Source organism: Anopheles coustani, chromosome 2 (genome assembly GCF_943734705.1).
Source record: "Anopheles coustani chromosome 2, idAnoCousDA_361_x.2, whole genome shotgun sequence".
In the NCBI taxonomy this organism is placed as follows: domain Eukaryota; kingdom Metazoa; phylum Arthropoda; class Insecta; order Diptera; family Culicidae; genus Anopheles; species Anopheles coustani.
This window is the reverse complement of record NC_071289.1, coordinates 66,942,857-66,959,791: the sequence shown is the minus strand read 5'-3', so window position 1 is coordinate 66,959,791 and position 16,935 is coordinate 66,942,857. Positions and strand designations below refer to the sequence as shown.

Below are 16,935 nucleotides of genomic sequence, written 5' to 3'. Positions count from 1 at the left end.
TTGCTTGTGTAGCTGTAATCGGTTGCAATTTCATAATCCAACTCTGGGAAGGAGATCTGGAATGGAGGAAGGATATAAAATAGACGGACGAGGAATGGCCAGCGCTTTATGCTAGGCGGGTATCGTTGCACACTTCAAACGGAGAACGGAAAACAATTATTTAGAAGAGAACAAATATACACGCCGTTACAAATGGTTTCCGGGGATTTTTTTTTTTCTACCGTCCGGGTGTCCGATCGAAACATCACAAAACAGTGCATAATAACCCAAAAGAGTTTCATGTTGCACCCTTTGCTGCCGAATCGGTCGAATGCTGTGGGAGTGTGAGCGTGTCGGGGTGGTGTTCCGTTTGCCAAAAATAAAAATATGTATATTTAATAACATAAAACTTCAACATTCTTCATCGCTATGTACAGTACAGGAGTATCAGGGTTTCACTAGTTTTCCGTTGACTGTATCCGTGTTTGCCCTTTTTTGTTTTTCGCGAAAGCTACCGTCGACATCGGTGTTTCCCCGGGATGGTTTTTTTTGTTTTTGTGTGTCGTATGCATCTTTCTCGGTTTCGGTTTCGTTGGAGAGTTTGATTTATTTTTTCCTTTTTTCCACTACCCTTTTTATCCCTTTTATTTTCGATTGTGACTAAACGTAAATTACAACACGGCGTAAATTTTTTTTTGTCTCATTTGGGTTCGTTTGCGTTACAGTACGGCCCTGGTTGCTGGTCCGTCTGGTATGATAAATTAAATATTGCCCACGATACCGGTTTTGGGGGGGGTCGCATCCGGTCGCTCGATAGGCAACGGTGTCAATAGAACAGGAAACAACACAATTAAACGTAGTCTGAAACACCGATAGCTAAATACATCACACTCCCCCACCATATCTCGTCAGCGTGCGACCGCACAGTATCAGTTTTCGCTTTCGATCGAGGCGTTTTGCTTTACAGTGTCGCGTTGTCCGAATGGGAAGGACCTTCCGGTACGTTGGCATCGATGTGTCGCCGCCGAAAGTGATCGCCAGCAAACGGATCCCGGTCGGTGTCGTTGGTTGACCCCCGCGCCACACCACCAGCCGCTTCCTCCGCTTCGATACTATCACTAGGAGCCGGATGACTAGCGGTAGCATCACTGGAACCGTTGGACGGTTTCGAGACGGTGCCACCGATGGCTGGCATACTATAGGCCAGAGCAACTTTCACTGCCTTCTCCGGCGAGTGCTGCTGCTCGGTGGAGGTGGTGGTGGTCACCTGGACCGCCTCCTCTACGCTGGCGTCCTGCACCAACGCTTTGCTTTCTTCAACCGAAGCCGAAGAAGCTCGAAAACCCGACCCCGGTTGGGATACGCTTTGACTACCGATGGATTGAACTCCGATCTCCGTCGGGGTGACCACCTGCTGGGTCGTAAGCACCGCCTCAGGGAAAATGAAATTGTTCTCCTCGTAATTGCGCTGGTAGTTACTACGCCGATCGACCGGATGGTCCCGGTCTTCGTCATCCAACGGAAGATCCTCCAGCGTTCCGTTGCGATTGTTAATCGCTCCTCCTCCTCCTACTCCTCCTCCTGCTCGTCCTCCGGCAGCCCCTTCTACCCCACCCGCTCCGGTGCCACGGCCTGCCGCCGCCATGAGGACCCGGTTCTGAATCTCTATCACTAGGTTGTAGAAATGATCGTGCAGCGTCAGATAGTTATTGTTGTTGCCATTCTCGGGATTGTTGTTGTTATTGTTGTTATACACAATGCCGGTCCCGGCGTGCCCGAGCCGCGCCATGCCGTGATTGAGGTTCGCGCGCAGATACTGGATCGAATTGCGGGCGATGTCGCGCAGGGACGCGTTGAACCCGTTGATGTTGTTCACCACGTGGTGGCTGCCAAAGTTCAGCGTGTGCAGATTGTAGCGCGGCAGCCGGTTCAGCAGGTTCAGGTTGTTGTTGTTGTCGTTCTGACGGCGCAACAGCCGCAGCAGGTTCGTCCACTGGACGCTATAGTTATGCTGCGCCCGCGGTTGGTTCGGGCGACGATTGAAACGCTGCTGCTGTTGCTGCTGGGACGGTTGCTGTGGTCGCTGCTGCTGGAAGGCACCCAGCTGCGCCTGCGCATGGTCGCTGCGCGTCTGGATGATGATTTGCTGCAGCTGCGCCTGTTGAATTATCACCGGTAGCTCGTAGTGATGGAAGAAGTATATCATCGAGTGCTGCAGCATCACAAGGGAAAGGAGATGAAATAGTTAACATCGGTACAAAATAACTTAAAAAGTTAAATAAAAATGCGACTCAATGGTTCCAATCTAGCAGTAACGAATGCAATGGATTTTGAACTCTAACGAAAAGTTCAAAAGCATTAGATTTGTTTCATTTTGTTTCGACTGGTATTATTTGGAATTTGTTTTACTGTTTTTTTTCTTTTGTACGAATTTCTCAATTTCCACCAAAAAGCTTATCTGTTTGTTCAGGATAGGTAGCGAATTGTAATTTTTTTTTTCAGCAACACCGGGACACAAACGTGTTTAGTTAGAGTAAGAGGACGATGTGTCGATGCTGATTGGAAGTTTCCATTTAGATACTAGATGCTGAATTGAATGGTGGATGTTTGCTTTAAATTGCTGGGTCATATAAAGCAACAGTCAGTTGTGGAGATAGACGCAAAAACAGTGTAAACATATCCGAAGTAGATTGTGTAAATTAGAAATCAAGATAATTTAACTTATGCATCAAATAAGGAAATTCATTCAAAAGCAAACAGATAATTGTAACAAAATCGCTGTTGAGTACAAATCGGGTTGGAGTTATAAAGAGGTAGGGTAATATTGTGCCAAGCACAAATTCAACATTCGACAATTATTAGAATTAGACCTACAAAAAATACTCTTTTAAACTATTTTTTAAGACGACAATAATAATATAAAACATATCTAGGGAGTTGAATAGAAGGGTTTTGAAATTGAGAGCAAAAACTAGTTCTAAAAAGTTTGTGACCCATAAATAAATGCAAATGCCACAGACAAATTATAGTGATATTAAAAATAAGTTATTTTGCAAGATAAGCTTTTGCTTGGCCCATCCGTTTAACAAATATTATAAACACATTTTAATTAAAAAGATTGTACTAGAAATTGTGCTAAGAATGCTTAGTACGCAACATGTTAATTTGATATAAACATTTTGAAAATAAAAAACTAGCATCGATGGACTGTGCTTGGAAGTGTTAAAAAATGAGACAATAATTCTGAAATAATAATAAAGCAAAACAAAAACCTAACATAAAATCCGTACGATTTGGTTTTCAAAAAAAAAAAAAAAAACTTAACCTGTTTAAAGCGGTGTTACTTCTTCTAGCTTTCTACCAACAATTGATATCGTTAAAACCTTTGCACCCCCTCATCCTCGTCCAATCTCTTTGGAAAACAAATCGGTCAATTACTCGAGCAATTTTTAATCCTCTCTTCCCGCACCGTTAGCTTATTAGCAGCTCGCGAAGTGATGTATTGTTTTATAATTGGATCCACGGTCATCCATAATGTACAAATAGCATTAGTGCGGCAGGAGGAGGGCCGGTGACGTTGTGGGTGGTGGTTTAGTTTCTTGTTGCTGCACCGTTGCACTTTACTTGCGCTGCATTTTCCAGCAGCGCAAGAGTGGAAAGAACAGGCGTCATTCAAGCGAATTATCACCTCACACCGATGGAGGGAACTGGCGGTTCGATCAACTTCTTAGCGATGGCGCGTAAACGTAAGCTCTAGGGAGAAGACTTCCTCATCGTGTCCGCCATCATTGCACTCCGTCCAAAGGCTGAGGGGGGAGAAATACTTAACGTGGCGAGGGGAAAAAAAAGAATACGCTCCGGGGAAAGGGTCTCTCCCCCGTCGACGAATGAAACTTCAACTTTTATTATTCGTCCACCCTATGATTAATGGTGGCGGCAACTTTCCCCATTCTTTTCAATCCATCGCGCCGGAGTTCAATTTCCCGCGGCTTCACGTTCATCTTCAATTTCGCTTTTCTTTGGCAGAAGTTAAAAACAGGCAGCAAAAGTAAAATGAAATAACACAATCGCACGAAACCGAGAGCTCGTAGCCATTGCCTGCCTGGTATCGCCATCCAATCTTATTGCTCCTGCCAAACGCACACGCCCAATTCCACCCTTTTCCAGGGCCATGGGGACACAACGCCACCAACCGAGGCATCTATTTCTGTCGAAAGCTCCCAAAATTAATTGGATTAAAGAAGTAAATTCTCTTTGAAAATGTACCGCCAACCGAACCCGACCTTGGCTGTGGCTGTGTGTGTGTGTGTGTGTGTGACTCTTTTTAGGGCCGAGGCTGGAGATGCTGACGAACGTTTGACAATAATCCTCAAAAGCCCCGGTCCCGAATCCTAGCACCACCCGTGCGTTTCGCATTTTGTGCTATAGCAGAAAGTTACAAAACTCGAGCAAGTTACACCGGTTGACTTTAGTGTAAGACCCTCTCTCTCTCTCTCTCTTTCTTTGACGAGCCTGCGGAGGACTCTCCTATCGAAAAGACATCACAGACTCAAGCATTTACATTCTCAACATCAGATTGCCATAATTATTTATTCGTTCAGGATTGCCTAATCTTTGAAGCGAAGGCAAGCGAACGGGAAAAAGAGGGCAGACATTCCACGGTGTTAATATTTAACTGTGCCCATGAAAGCCGAAAGGGCAAACGTACAACTATGCCACTTAGAGATCAATTAACGTAGCTTGACAGTGTTTCAATTAAACAAAACCGATATTCCACCTGAAACGACGACCACACGCACGCAGCATAAACCGGACACCGGCGGACCGAAGCACGACAGACCTTTTCGTTCCGATAAAATAAAATACCGAAACTTGTTAATTGCTAATGAATGAGTGACCATTTCTGGTGATCGCTGCCATGGCGTGACAGAAGGTCCCTGCGCTGTGCTTTGGCTCCGGTCGTTTATCGGGGGCAAAAGTTTATCTACATGCGAATCCTATCTATTATTCAGCATGCGAAATGGCGTAGCTGGAACTGTTCAGGTAAGTGTTCCGTCCAAAACATCGTGAGCTACGGCTCACGAATGGTGAACGGCGAACACTGGGCGTTGGGTAACGTTTGTTGGTCGTAGGACTGTTTCTTTGTGGCCTTCCGAACAATGTAAGTAGATGAAGGAATTTTCTAACAGTACAATTATCAATAGTTCGAATTAAAAAAGCATGTGGTAAATGAAACACATGTGCTAGACGCACCAAAGTCTATTAAAACTTTGACTTCCACAACTGCGTCGCTTTTCATTGCCGTTTTCATTATGAAAAGTTTGAAACTTGATGAAACCTTAAAAAACTAACAGCACACGGGTGACATTTCTTGGACACGTGATTAGCAGGACATCCGTAGCCAACACTTAACCCGGAGTCATTAGAGTCACTGTATTCGCATAAAACTTTTACCCGCCACTCGACTGTGACCGCATGACGTACTGGGCGCCTCCATTCGCCCCCAAAACCCTAACACGAATCGGTTGTGCTAAACGATTGTAACCGTCGGATTATTATCTAACGCAGCCGGTTCATGAGCGCTTTTCGTCCGATTCACGTTACAAAACGTCCATTCCAAGGGAGAGAGCTCACGTGCACCGATCGGAATCCGTACCCCGATGCCGCGTGTGAACCAAACCACCCCGGTTTCGATGGTGCAGGGGGAGGGTTTTTGTTGAACATTTACGAAACCCCTACACGGACTCTCGCTGGCTGCCATTGACAACTTTTCCCGGGCGCTAGGTTACGATGAGCGCCTGCCTTTCCGACGGCAAAGTCCCGTGTGCTCACGTGTCGTAATTAGACTTTTCACGTGCACAAACCGCACCGGGGGTGGAGCAGGCGGAGAAGGGTGCTGTTGCTAATTTAACGTTCAAAAATATATCTCACTTTAAAATGACACTTCCTGCTTGGGATTTCTAGCAGATTTCATTTCAGATAATAAAAATAATTTGAGCCAACTTTAAAAACTAGTTGTAATGACAAGCCATGAATAGGCAATATTTACGTAAACGTTTTCTTCTCTTAACACGTTGACTGCCATGGCTATCATTAGTTCTAAAAAGTTGTTATCCCATAAATGAATGAAAATGCAACATAAAAACTATAGTAATATTTTATATCAATTCTTTGGGAAGCTAAGTTTTTGCTTAGCCTTCAAAAATCGTTGGTTAATAAGTGTTATAAACAAATTATATTAACACGTTGACTGCCAAGCGTTTTTAGCACAGTTTCTTAGTACAATCTTTTCTAATAAAATTTGTCTATAAAGGGCACGGTAAACGAAGCGTAATCGCTGGTCTCTCGTGTATCGTCGATATTCAGGCCAAGCGTCATCTTTGTTTGTTTATGTTTTGCGATTTGGTAAAAATGGCAACATTTGTTGAAGCTACTGCTATTTTTTTGTTGTTTATTGTAATAAATACAAAAACTACGCTAAATAATCATAGAAATTTGATAACTAATCACGGATGAATGAACTATTGATTCGTTTGTTTACGTTCTGACAAGATTACGCATGCGATTATAGGGTAGGTGAGCCAAAATTCTTTTTGACAGATTGACCAGCAGAATACCACGATTACGCTAGCGATTACGCTTAGTTTCCCGTCCCCTTAACGTTTGTTAAACCGATGGTTTTCAAAGGTTAAGCTAAAACTTAGCTTCCCAAAGAAATGATATTAAATAATACTATAATTTTCATCTTGCATTTTCATTCATTTATGGGGCAAACACTTTTTAGAACTAATGACAGCTGGCTATCAAAAATGATAGCAATGGCAGTCAACGTGTTAAAAAAGATTGTACTAAAAAAGTGTGCTAGAAACGCTTGGCAGCCAACGTTTTAACAGTGTGGCTGCCAAGCTGTTTTTGGTACAATCATTTTTAACAAAATTAATTGAATTCGATAAAACCAACGGTTTTAGAAAAAAATAAGTCGATTAAGTTTTCCAGAGAATACAGTTTTGGGATTTCTACAGTTTTTATGTTTCCCTATGTATTTATTTTAAGAGAAACAACATTCTAGAACTCATGCCAGTCAACGTAATACATACCTGAATAAACAACCAAGATGTAACCAACGCCAGGCTGCTGTACTGCCCATTGAACCGGTAGTGGTATGCGTAGAATGAGAAGTGGTACAAGTAGAAGAATCTAAAAAGAATAGAGTATAAAAAAGAATATAAGTGAAAATTCTAGCAAACCAAAGTTAGGTAATGTGACGGTATTTAGTAGTATAGATTGATTTCGTATGCTAAGCATTTTATTATGGGGATCATCAAAATGTTGTCTCACATCCCAAGTAATACACGAGTATCAAACATTCAAGCACTTGATATTGACAATAAATTGAAAGAAATCAGCTAAAGTTTTAAACATAGGTAATGTCAAGAGCTAATAGTACTTGCATTGATCGCTGTTCACATTGTGAAAATTGCCATCAAGCAGAACCGACAAAATTAAGGTTCTTTTCAAAAATATCAGCACGCGTCATCATTTTCGTGAAATCATACGCATGTGTCATTTTCGTTTCCTTGCCAGCCTGGGAAGGCAACGCGTGGTCGTGGTCGAAATAAAACGGTTAAGCAAATTGACACAAGCAAAGAGACCGGGCCACGATTGACGGGCGGTTCCGGTTTCTTGTGGCATTCGTGGCAAAACTCCCTCCCTCCTCCAATCGATCCGTTTCACTTGATCCATTTCCAGCGAAACGCCAAGATGATCGCTTTCGGTCGAAATCGTCAAAGCGTCACGCTGCGGCTTGCCAACATCTCCGCCAGCTTTTTCCAGAATCTCCATCCAAATTCCTCAATTTCGCCGTTGATATCCTTTCGCCCCCGCTCGGTCCGTCGACATACCTCCGAGTCTCACCGGACGGGAGTAGGGCCTGTCGATAAAGCGCGGATAAGTGGTCATAATTTTATGAAGAGGGTTAATCGAACGAACAACCGTCGTCGTCCTTCAGCGGCGGCGGCGGCGGTGGATGGGGTCGTGAGTACGTTTTATATTTAGGTCAAAAATTTATTCAATTTCCAGCGACCCTCTACCTCCGGTCACCCCACAAACCCTTCACCCTACTATACCGGACATGACCCGTTACCAGGCACGGGATGGCCCGATGGGATGATCTTTATCAACGGCCGAAATCGCCGCCAAAGAGCTCGGGAAAAAGGAATGCACACCATATACATGCACACACATACAGACGACGGTTCTTCAATTGAGCCGTTTTTCGAACCGTTGTCTTTCTGGCCTGTCAACAGTCCTGCCATCATATCTGCCATCGGCGTCCATCCCCATATCCGGCCCTTTTGCGCTGATGATCTCACAACCAAGGGTCGAGCATTTTTAATGTCACTCTACGGAGCGAGATTGCTTGTGGGCAGAAAATAAAGGGAACTGATACTAACGAAACAAACAAGCCGAAGGAACAAGAAATAACGTCTCGGAACTAAAGGGAAAGAGAAGTGCGGACAATGAAGACGGTGACCGTGAGTGACGAAAATATGTTTTTCCAAAAGGTTCCCCGCGGTCGAGAAAATGGATAAGAGTCGCAAAAAAAGAAAAAAACGTCGTGTTTCAAGATGAAGACTAACCCAAAGGGTTCATTCGGTTTGCGTTATTTTTACGCATTTCATGTCATATCACATGGATCCTCAATTCTGCGCAACACTGATCCCTTCCTTGAAGCGCACCAGGCAAGGACGAAAAAAAAGGATTGCTTTAAATATTTTATTTGCTTCAAAAAAAAAAAAAAACACTGCGTGCTGTCGAGTCTTATGGTTGTTATCGTTTACACTAGAGGTAGAGGTCTATTTTAACGGCCCCAAGTTGGGTTGGGGGAGGAATCCGTTTATCAAGCCACTTTCCGGAAGGATCTCGACAAAAATCATGATAAAACATTTGCCCAGTTTTTCCACAATCGCTGGATTGTGTCACTTTTGTGCTGTCAAGGTAGAAAGTAAAATATCAAGATTGTCACAAACCAAATCGGCGATCTGCGGGGGGAGCAAATAAGCAAATGGTCGCCATCCAAAACGACGAAACGGTACCGAAGTGGTACAAGATCACCAAGGAAGGCAACTTCAAAGATCGGCCCAAATGGGACGAAAGTAAGTGTAGATTGAAAGCGGCTTGTCCCGCCAGAGGTTATCTTCGCCTCACTTTCTTCCACGTGTTGCGGATGCGAGTGGGGGGGGGGGAAAAAAGACGAGTCAGAAGTCACACCAGAAGGGGAGGAGAATGCCATTGAAATGCCTTTGCAGTCTCCACCGATAAGCCCCATTGCATCTGCTCTGGTCTTTTGCATACACACACACATTGAAGCTCGACGAGAGCATTTTCATGCAGATTTCGAATGAACCTTAACGACATTCCGGTGCACCTTTGTGGCGTGTGATAGTGCAAAAAGGGTTTCCAAATGCAGAAGCGCGTGAGGCAGCCTGTTGCTTGCTGCCATCCAGGCGAAACTTGAGCCTTTCCTGAACCCAGTACCTCCTCCTTCTCCTCTGGCACGCCCGAAGCACGTCGAACGTGTTTCGTCAACGGCTTTGCCAAGATTTTCTCGTTCTACGAGCGAATCTCCAACCGGTACGATTTTCATCGGATTAGGCGGTGCTGAAAATCTGAAATCTCCTCTGGAATACTTAATCAGACGGGCTTTTCCACAACGTCCCACCAGGCCAGCTCCAACGAGCGGACAGGACGAACATAAACCATGCTCGACCGAACCGTTGGGTCAAAGCTGTTCCCAAATGCGATTGGAAAGCGTACATCGGAAAGATACTCTCTTGCTAAGCTCGTGCCGAATGTGAACATGCATCTCCCGATCCGGGGGGTTTGAAGAAGTACTTTTCCGCGCCGGAACCCGTCATCTCTGGGGGGTGTTCCCCCGGTGAAGCTCCTGTGATTCCTGTGATGCAAGCATACACACACACACACACAGCACAGCCATACGGGACGGCATTCCATCGTCCGACACCGACCGGTAGGAGTTTCGCCCCCGGTGGGGCGAATGATAATTGACACTAATTCGGTAGTTCGGTCAGTGGGAAGGTTAATTGCATAGTGGCCTCGTGGCTGCGGAGCCACACCACCGTTGGGATGGCTGTACCTAAACCTCCCTTTCCGATGGCTTAAATCAAAAGCGAGCTTTGATGAGCACTTCATCCTACGAACGGACGGTGGTTTCAGGTTGAAGGAACGTTGTAAATGGAAGAAATTAAAACGAATTGCTTCAACGCAGATAAAACGACAAATGTCAATATGTAATGAGCTGTTCGGTTTGCAAATAATTCGACAACGAGCGGAAGCGTTAAAGATACACGCATTTTTACTTTGCTATTTATGCTTGAAAACAACAACCCCTATATTTACCATCCATTTTTTTCCAAGAATGGCACCGTTAGAGACACGAGAATCTAAACAATTTCATGCACGCAAAATTTCAACCGACGCTTGCTGGTGCTATCATGAAGCGAATGTATTTCGTCGCGGTTCCACGAGACCACGACAATGAGAGTGGAAAATATTAAAATTAAATATCGGATTCGGTGCCAATTTCCGGTAAGGATTCTTTGCGGACCTCCGAAACCCGACCAAAATGAGCGTGTACATTCCAATCTCCCCCCTCCCCCCGGTTGTATGGAATTCCACACAAACGTATTTTCTACCATCCACCGACAAACGATACATTGAATTTTTATATTTCCAGCTCAATCCAATATGTAGCGAAACCTAACTAGAGCTACGGACGAAATCTAGCAATAATTGGGCTTGCACTCATAATAAAGCTGACGAGGAAAAAAGCTCACACACATTGTGATCGTAAATTTGATCATTTCCATGAATTTTGTTCAACATGGAGCACAAAGGTCGCACATGGGAAGCTAGCCAAGTGCTGGGAAATTAAAAATACCATTTTGCTTCGGTAGAGGCAACAGTAGGAATAAAATTTGCATCATTTGTACCACACATACGTATTCAAATTACCGATTTAATTGGATGTGAGATTTCCCTGAAGGGAATCTGTCTAATAACAATATAAACCCAAATCAGGATAATTTTGAATGGATAACATTATTTGATTGATGCTAGCAAACATTTCATCGGTAGAAAATATCACGCGTAACAGTTTCTATGGTTTCGTCGACGAGTAAAAGAGCAAAAGCATTATTTTGCTGAGCTGATTCTGGTTGATGCAAGCTAAATCCTAAATCCTACACAAACGTAACGTAATTTCAAACGTACGAGCAAATGTTGTCCAAATAAAAAACCTTTGTCTATCAAATATCATATTCCACTTTAACCGTTACCTGAATTGTGGTGTTCTCAGTAATAAACTAATTTTGTCTAGCATTAAGCGAAAACAGTGTGTTTTTAGGAAACAAAACCAGGGGTAACCATTTACGACGGCGGTCCACATGAAATTTCTCCACATGCCATCTGGTGAAGGGAACGAATCGTTGTCATTAAAATGCCCGAAGGCCACACACGCTGACATTACGAACCACTTAGTCACCCAGGAGAACTCGAAGGAGTACGAGCGATCAATTAAAATGTACCCGAAACGGTCCTTTTATGCTCACACCGTGGCATAGCAAGATTCGTTTGACCATTTTATGCGCCATTAGTTGAAACGCGGTGACCGTTAAAACATGGCCCGCCCAGGGCTCTCGCTGTATGGCGATGCAAAAAGAAACCGGTGCCGAGGCAATTTTCCGGCCATAATTCTCACCGAGAGAACCACCTCCCTGAGAGTGGCCGGAGCGACCGATTGTCCGGCGAAGGAGATGAAGACTTCACCCCCCTTTGCTGGCGGCGGCGGTCGTATCGAACCCGGTTGGGCATGATTATGTAAGTTAAATGTTCCGAAACGTGACAATATCCAGTGGCATCGCACACGAACCGGTGTGCCGATGTTGGTAGTTGTGCGCACGATAAAACCAATTAATATAAATGTAATCTCTTAATCCAATCATCACATACACCGAACACCATATCAAACGGCTCTCGAGCTCATCGATGAACCGACCCAGAGACACCGACGCCGGCGCGTCAAGAGAAGACAAGATTCGATGGTACCACACAGCACCTGAGTGGTTCCCGAGCACGGGACACGGTTTGGCAACGTGGACGAACCGAGGAAACAAAAGCATACGAACTGGCTGACATAAATGCACCAGGTCTGGGTGCGGCCCAGCCTTTCCGGGAGGGTGTCTGTGATGTAATGGAGCGAATCCACAAACAACGACAGCACCGAAGACAGGTTGTATGAATTGTGTGTGACGCTGTGGGCAAAAGATGCTACGTGCCCTGCGGAACCGATCAAGAGGACTGGCTTCGAGGCTGTCTTGAAAATGGACCCGACACACATTACGTCGGGGCGGATGCGTCCGGACCAGAAACTCCCAAAGCTAGAAAGCACGTAATCGACGAAGCCGGAGGTCACGGAAGCAAAGCGGGAAATACCAGCCATGGGCGCACGCACACACACAGACACGCACTGCTGGCGTGTGATGGACCGATTCATTTGCCATTTCAACCGCACTAAATTATAATCCAAATAGAAACATCGACCACTCGACCTTCGGTCCTCTCGGTTGTAGACAGGATTTCATTCAATGCTAATCGTACGTACGGAACTCTATACACCAACTCTATTCACCGAACGGACCGCCAAAGGGGACATACTGCATCCGGTTTCACACACCTCCGGAAAAGATCCGCAGGACTGGTGCGAAATAGACTTTGCACATGCATGAATGGGCGTTAGTTGGAGGGTTAAAAGCGAGCGAGATGCAAACAAACACAATCGGACATGTACCACAAATGATTCGAACAATTGAGCATGCCATAACATCACACCACACACGTCCCTACTATATACACCGGAAATGGGATGCTCTTAATTTTCTAGTTTAATTTAATTTTTGCCCATCCAATCTGGACGCTGGAGTTTGGAGGGTGTCGGCGTGGTACGGCGAAGGGCGCACGGTTCCGAACGGAACTCAATTTCGATGACTTTTGACCAACGAATGGGAAAGGGTCGAGCTAAACTATAGGGGAAAGTGGGGCAAAATGCCCCGGTGGAGTAAGATGTACCGGCATGTTTTTAGCTGAATTAAGCAATTTAAACCCAAAATTAAATAATGTAATGTGTTGATTAACGTATCTAGTACATCCTACGTGCATTTTGTGGCACGTCATTAACATCTCATAAAAAAAAACAAGAAAATACAAGTTGACACTAAATTATGTAATATTTATATTAGATAGTCAGTCCTCCCGTACAGGGGAAAGTCCGGTCTCGGATGAGACCCACGCAAGTATTGCAAGTGTTAAAATTACTATTTATCTACTACATGATTTAGCTTTTTTATGTATGAAGTTCTGTGTACACTAAAAACTCGACCAATGCTGAACTGTCGCTTCTGAAACTTTGCACACATTAAGTTTAAGTACTGCAGATTTTGTTGAAGGTTTGTTTGATCGCTAGTTTTTGATAAAATCATCTCAATTTTACTATTTAAATTCAGTTTTACTAACACAAACAAAACAAGCATGTAAACAAATGTTAAGGTGTATCCAACATAGTAACCCTAAGGTTTATACACCAAGGGGAATTTGATGAAATATCAAACATTTTAAATATGTCGTTATTGTAACTATTAAATTCAAACATATTTTTCAAGTATAATATAAAACCATAATTCTTTTCTCAATCCCTTCGTCACCGAGCAACGCCGGGGCGTCAAGCTAGTATAGTATATTTTCAATCAACCAGGCATTCTTATGGAACTTGAACTGTTTTAATAATCTCAAAATTTTAAATAAAAGACTGAAAAAGACGCCCTAGTATTCAAAATGTAAAAAATGTGGTATGATGCACCATCAAAACACAAGTAAAGCCTGTCTCATAGTAAATTGAGCCAAATAAAGCGCGCTACTGTGGCGCCTCTAGTGGCGTCCGCCAGAAACTAATATTTTTAGTAGTATTAGTGAATAGTAACAATCAAGTTGTGCAAGTTTCAGATCTGTACTATTGTTTTTCGCTAAATGCCGTATAATGGAAATTGAACTACCCAAAATAAATCCGCACAAATAACTGGAGCGCCGGTGGACAGATTGACAAGGTTTGGAATCCATAATAAAAGCAAAGAAAAATTAAAAGTATTTTTGCTTTTGTACAGTTATACATAAGGTTTGTTATAAAAATAGGTTTTTACTTTTTGCATGTTCCCTGTTCTTATAAATTCACGTACTTTTTTTGGCCCATTTTTCGACCTGCCATTATTCCAAGGTTGTCTTGGAGTGGTACTGGGCCAATAAGATCACTTGGTACCAAAACCAAATTTCCCAGCGTTTCACTCCATAAAAAAAATCTGGGCAATCACAAAACTTCGTCTTAAACAAAGTGGTGAAACAGTTACAGATGTTCTTGGGAAGAGGAAGTTAACGGAGGTTGCGAAAACGGTGTCCCATTCCACGCCATGGGCGTTAATGCAGGGGGAAAAAAAATACGTGAATTTAAAAGAACAGGGAACACGTAAAAAGTCAAAACATATTTTTATAACAAACCTTATGTAAAACTGTACAAAAGAAAAATTCTTGTCATTTTTTTGTTTTTTATTTTAATGGGTTCCCGGTATATTCAATTTGCTCAGTTGCCTTGGTGCTATAGTATTTTGTGCGGATTTATTTTTGGTCGTTCAATTTCCATTATACGCCATTTAGCGAAAAACAATAGTACAGGTCTGAAACTTTCACAACTTCATTGTTACTATTCATTAATACTACTAAAAATATTAGTTTTCGGCTGACGCTACTAGAGGCGCCACAGTAGTGCGCTTTTTTTGGCTCGATTTACTATGAGACAGGCTTTAAGTCAATGTTGGGTGCACGCATCCACGCATTGTTGATTTAAATATGTCTTGTGTTGAACATGTGTTGCAAGTATCAAAGTGAGGAATATTTAATAGGTCCTAATACGAAATTTGGGTAGATTTTTTGTGGTGTTCAACGGTGTTTTCATTATTTAACTTTTATTATTATTAGGTTCTTTATTCAACATTCAATAGGTGAATTACCCCAATGAATCGTCAGTTTTAATAAATAGTTTTGGATGCTACACTACAAAACTCAAACCAATGTGGGATATATGGGTTCAATATCAGAGTGTTTACTCGTCCCTCTTCATTTACTAACCTTTAGACAAGCAACCTTAGTCCTTCTCCTGTTTGTTTTGGGTCGTCTTGCCCCCATGTTTACGTCGGGGTGCGTGCTGCCCGACCGTTCGAGTCATCTTGCCCCACTATTGTCAACAGAGTCAAAACCATAAGGTCATTCGAAAACCTTATTTAACAAAAAATTGATAAGTTTGAAGTGGTTTTTCTTAGTTTTCAAACATTTATGTAGGATGTTTAGGAATTCAACTATGAAAAATTAGAATGATTTTAATGAATCCATTCATTAGCAGAGAAAAAAGTTTTTCGGTTAACGGAGGCATGTTGCCCCACGTTACCTTACTCGGCCATCCCGACAGGACTATTAATGTCTGCACCATCCACGGGCCGTTCATTGTTTGTAACTATGTTCATTGGGACATTAATTGAACTATTCGAAGAGCACATCGGGTCGAGCCGATGGTATGGCACGCATCGCGAACACCTACAAAAATAGAAAGCGAGCTGACTTGCTGCTGCAATTATCCTCATTTTTTCTGACTTTCTGCGACCGGAAGGCAACAAAACTTCACTTACCAACATTCTTCGGTTAAATTCTGGGATATTGGTGAAAATTCGCGTGATCCGCACCACCGTTTGGTCGCGGTTGCGTAAAAGTAAAATTGATGTAGATTGCATGTAATTTACTCGCCCTCGATCGATGCACATTTAAATTTTAATTGAATTGTACGTCGCAGTTAATTCTTATCGATGTGCAATTTTTCCCTTTTCGCGCTTCGGGCGAGCCCGTCATTTTGTTCCCTCCCATTTGGCCACCGTAGCTGGGAAGCCTTTGCAACGGCGACGGCGGAAAAATGTGTTCACTGAAAACTGAACAATAACTTCAGCAGCGGTAGTGTTTCACCATTTATCCACCGCTACTCCTGCTGAACGCTTCGTTTTTCTTTAATGGCATAACTATGTTAATGCTATAAGCCCCCCGAATAAAGGTTGCCGGAAAAGGAGTGCGCGTTACCTAACGCATTCTAGTAGGCAGCAAAGCGCCGGAACCCGGCAACGCGGCCCATGCCCAGACTGCGTTCGGGTTGTTCAATAATTATTTGCCATAAATTTATATCTTCATAGCGTCATTCCATCGTCACCATCGTCGTCGTCGTCGTCGTCGTCGTCGTGAGAAGGAAAGGATCGCCCAATCGTAAAGTGTGCCGCACCGATGGCAGCCGGATGAATATGTCGGTTAATAGCCCAGCTCGTTCGTTACGGTGCATTCGCTATATATCAACAAACGCAAAACCCTTCCTACCGTACGACGCGACGGCCCCGCAGTTCTCCAACACCGGACTTTTTCCATCCACCATTTGCTAAGCCAAGCAGTCTTCCTACTGAAAAGCAGGAGTTGCGAACATGAGGAGTCAAAGCAATGTATGTAATCAAATACCGAAGTTTTATTACGGTAATTTGGCTAATCTGAATAACATTAACTAACATTGATCAATAAGAATCTATTCCTCATTGTGCAAGAGAATTTTCAAGATCTATTTATTTGACTACTTTCCGTAGGCCAGTGAGTCGTGTAATTTTTGAAATATTTTACAATTCGTCCACACAAAGGCTCTTAAAACATATTTAAATAATCTTCAGTTATCCTTTTGATGACCATTCGGTTACCCATTTGAGAGCATTCGTTTAAAAGCGACCGTAAGATTCTCAGCATAGCTTGAGATTTATT

The 16,935-nt window shown here is 43.3% G+C and overlaps 1 protein-coding gene across 1 annotated transcript in view; it reads right to left on the bottom strand.

The window, feature by feature from the left end:
- Positions 1–452: 452 nt before the first annotated feature.
- Positions 453–16,935, bottom strand: part of LOC131267658 (uncharacterized) — a 49,256-nt gene continuing 32,773 nt past the window's right edge. The window contains exons 10-11 of the mRNA XM_058270587.1: positions 7,077–7,176; positions 453–2,191 (exon numbers count right to left, since the gene is read on the bottom strand). Of these exons, the coding sequence (XP_058126570.1) occupies positions 941–2,191; positions 7,077–7,176 (1,351 nt within the window). The 3' untranslated portion in view covers positions 453–940. The remainder of the gene's footprint in view (positions 2,192–7,076; positions 7,177–16,935) is intronic.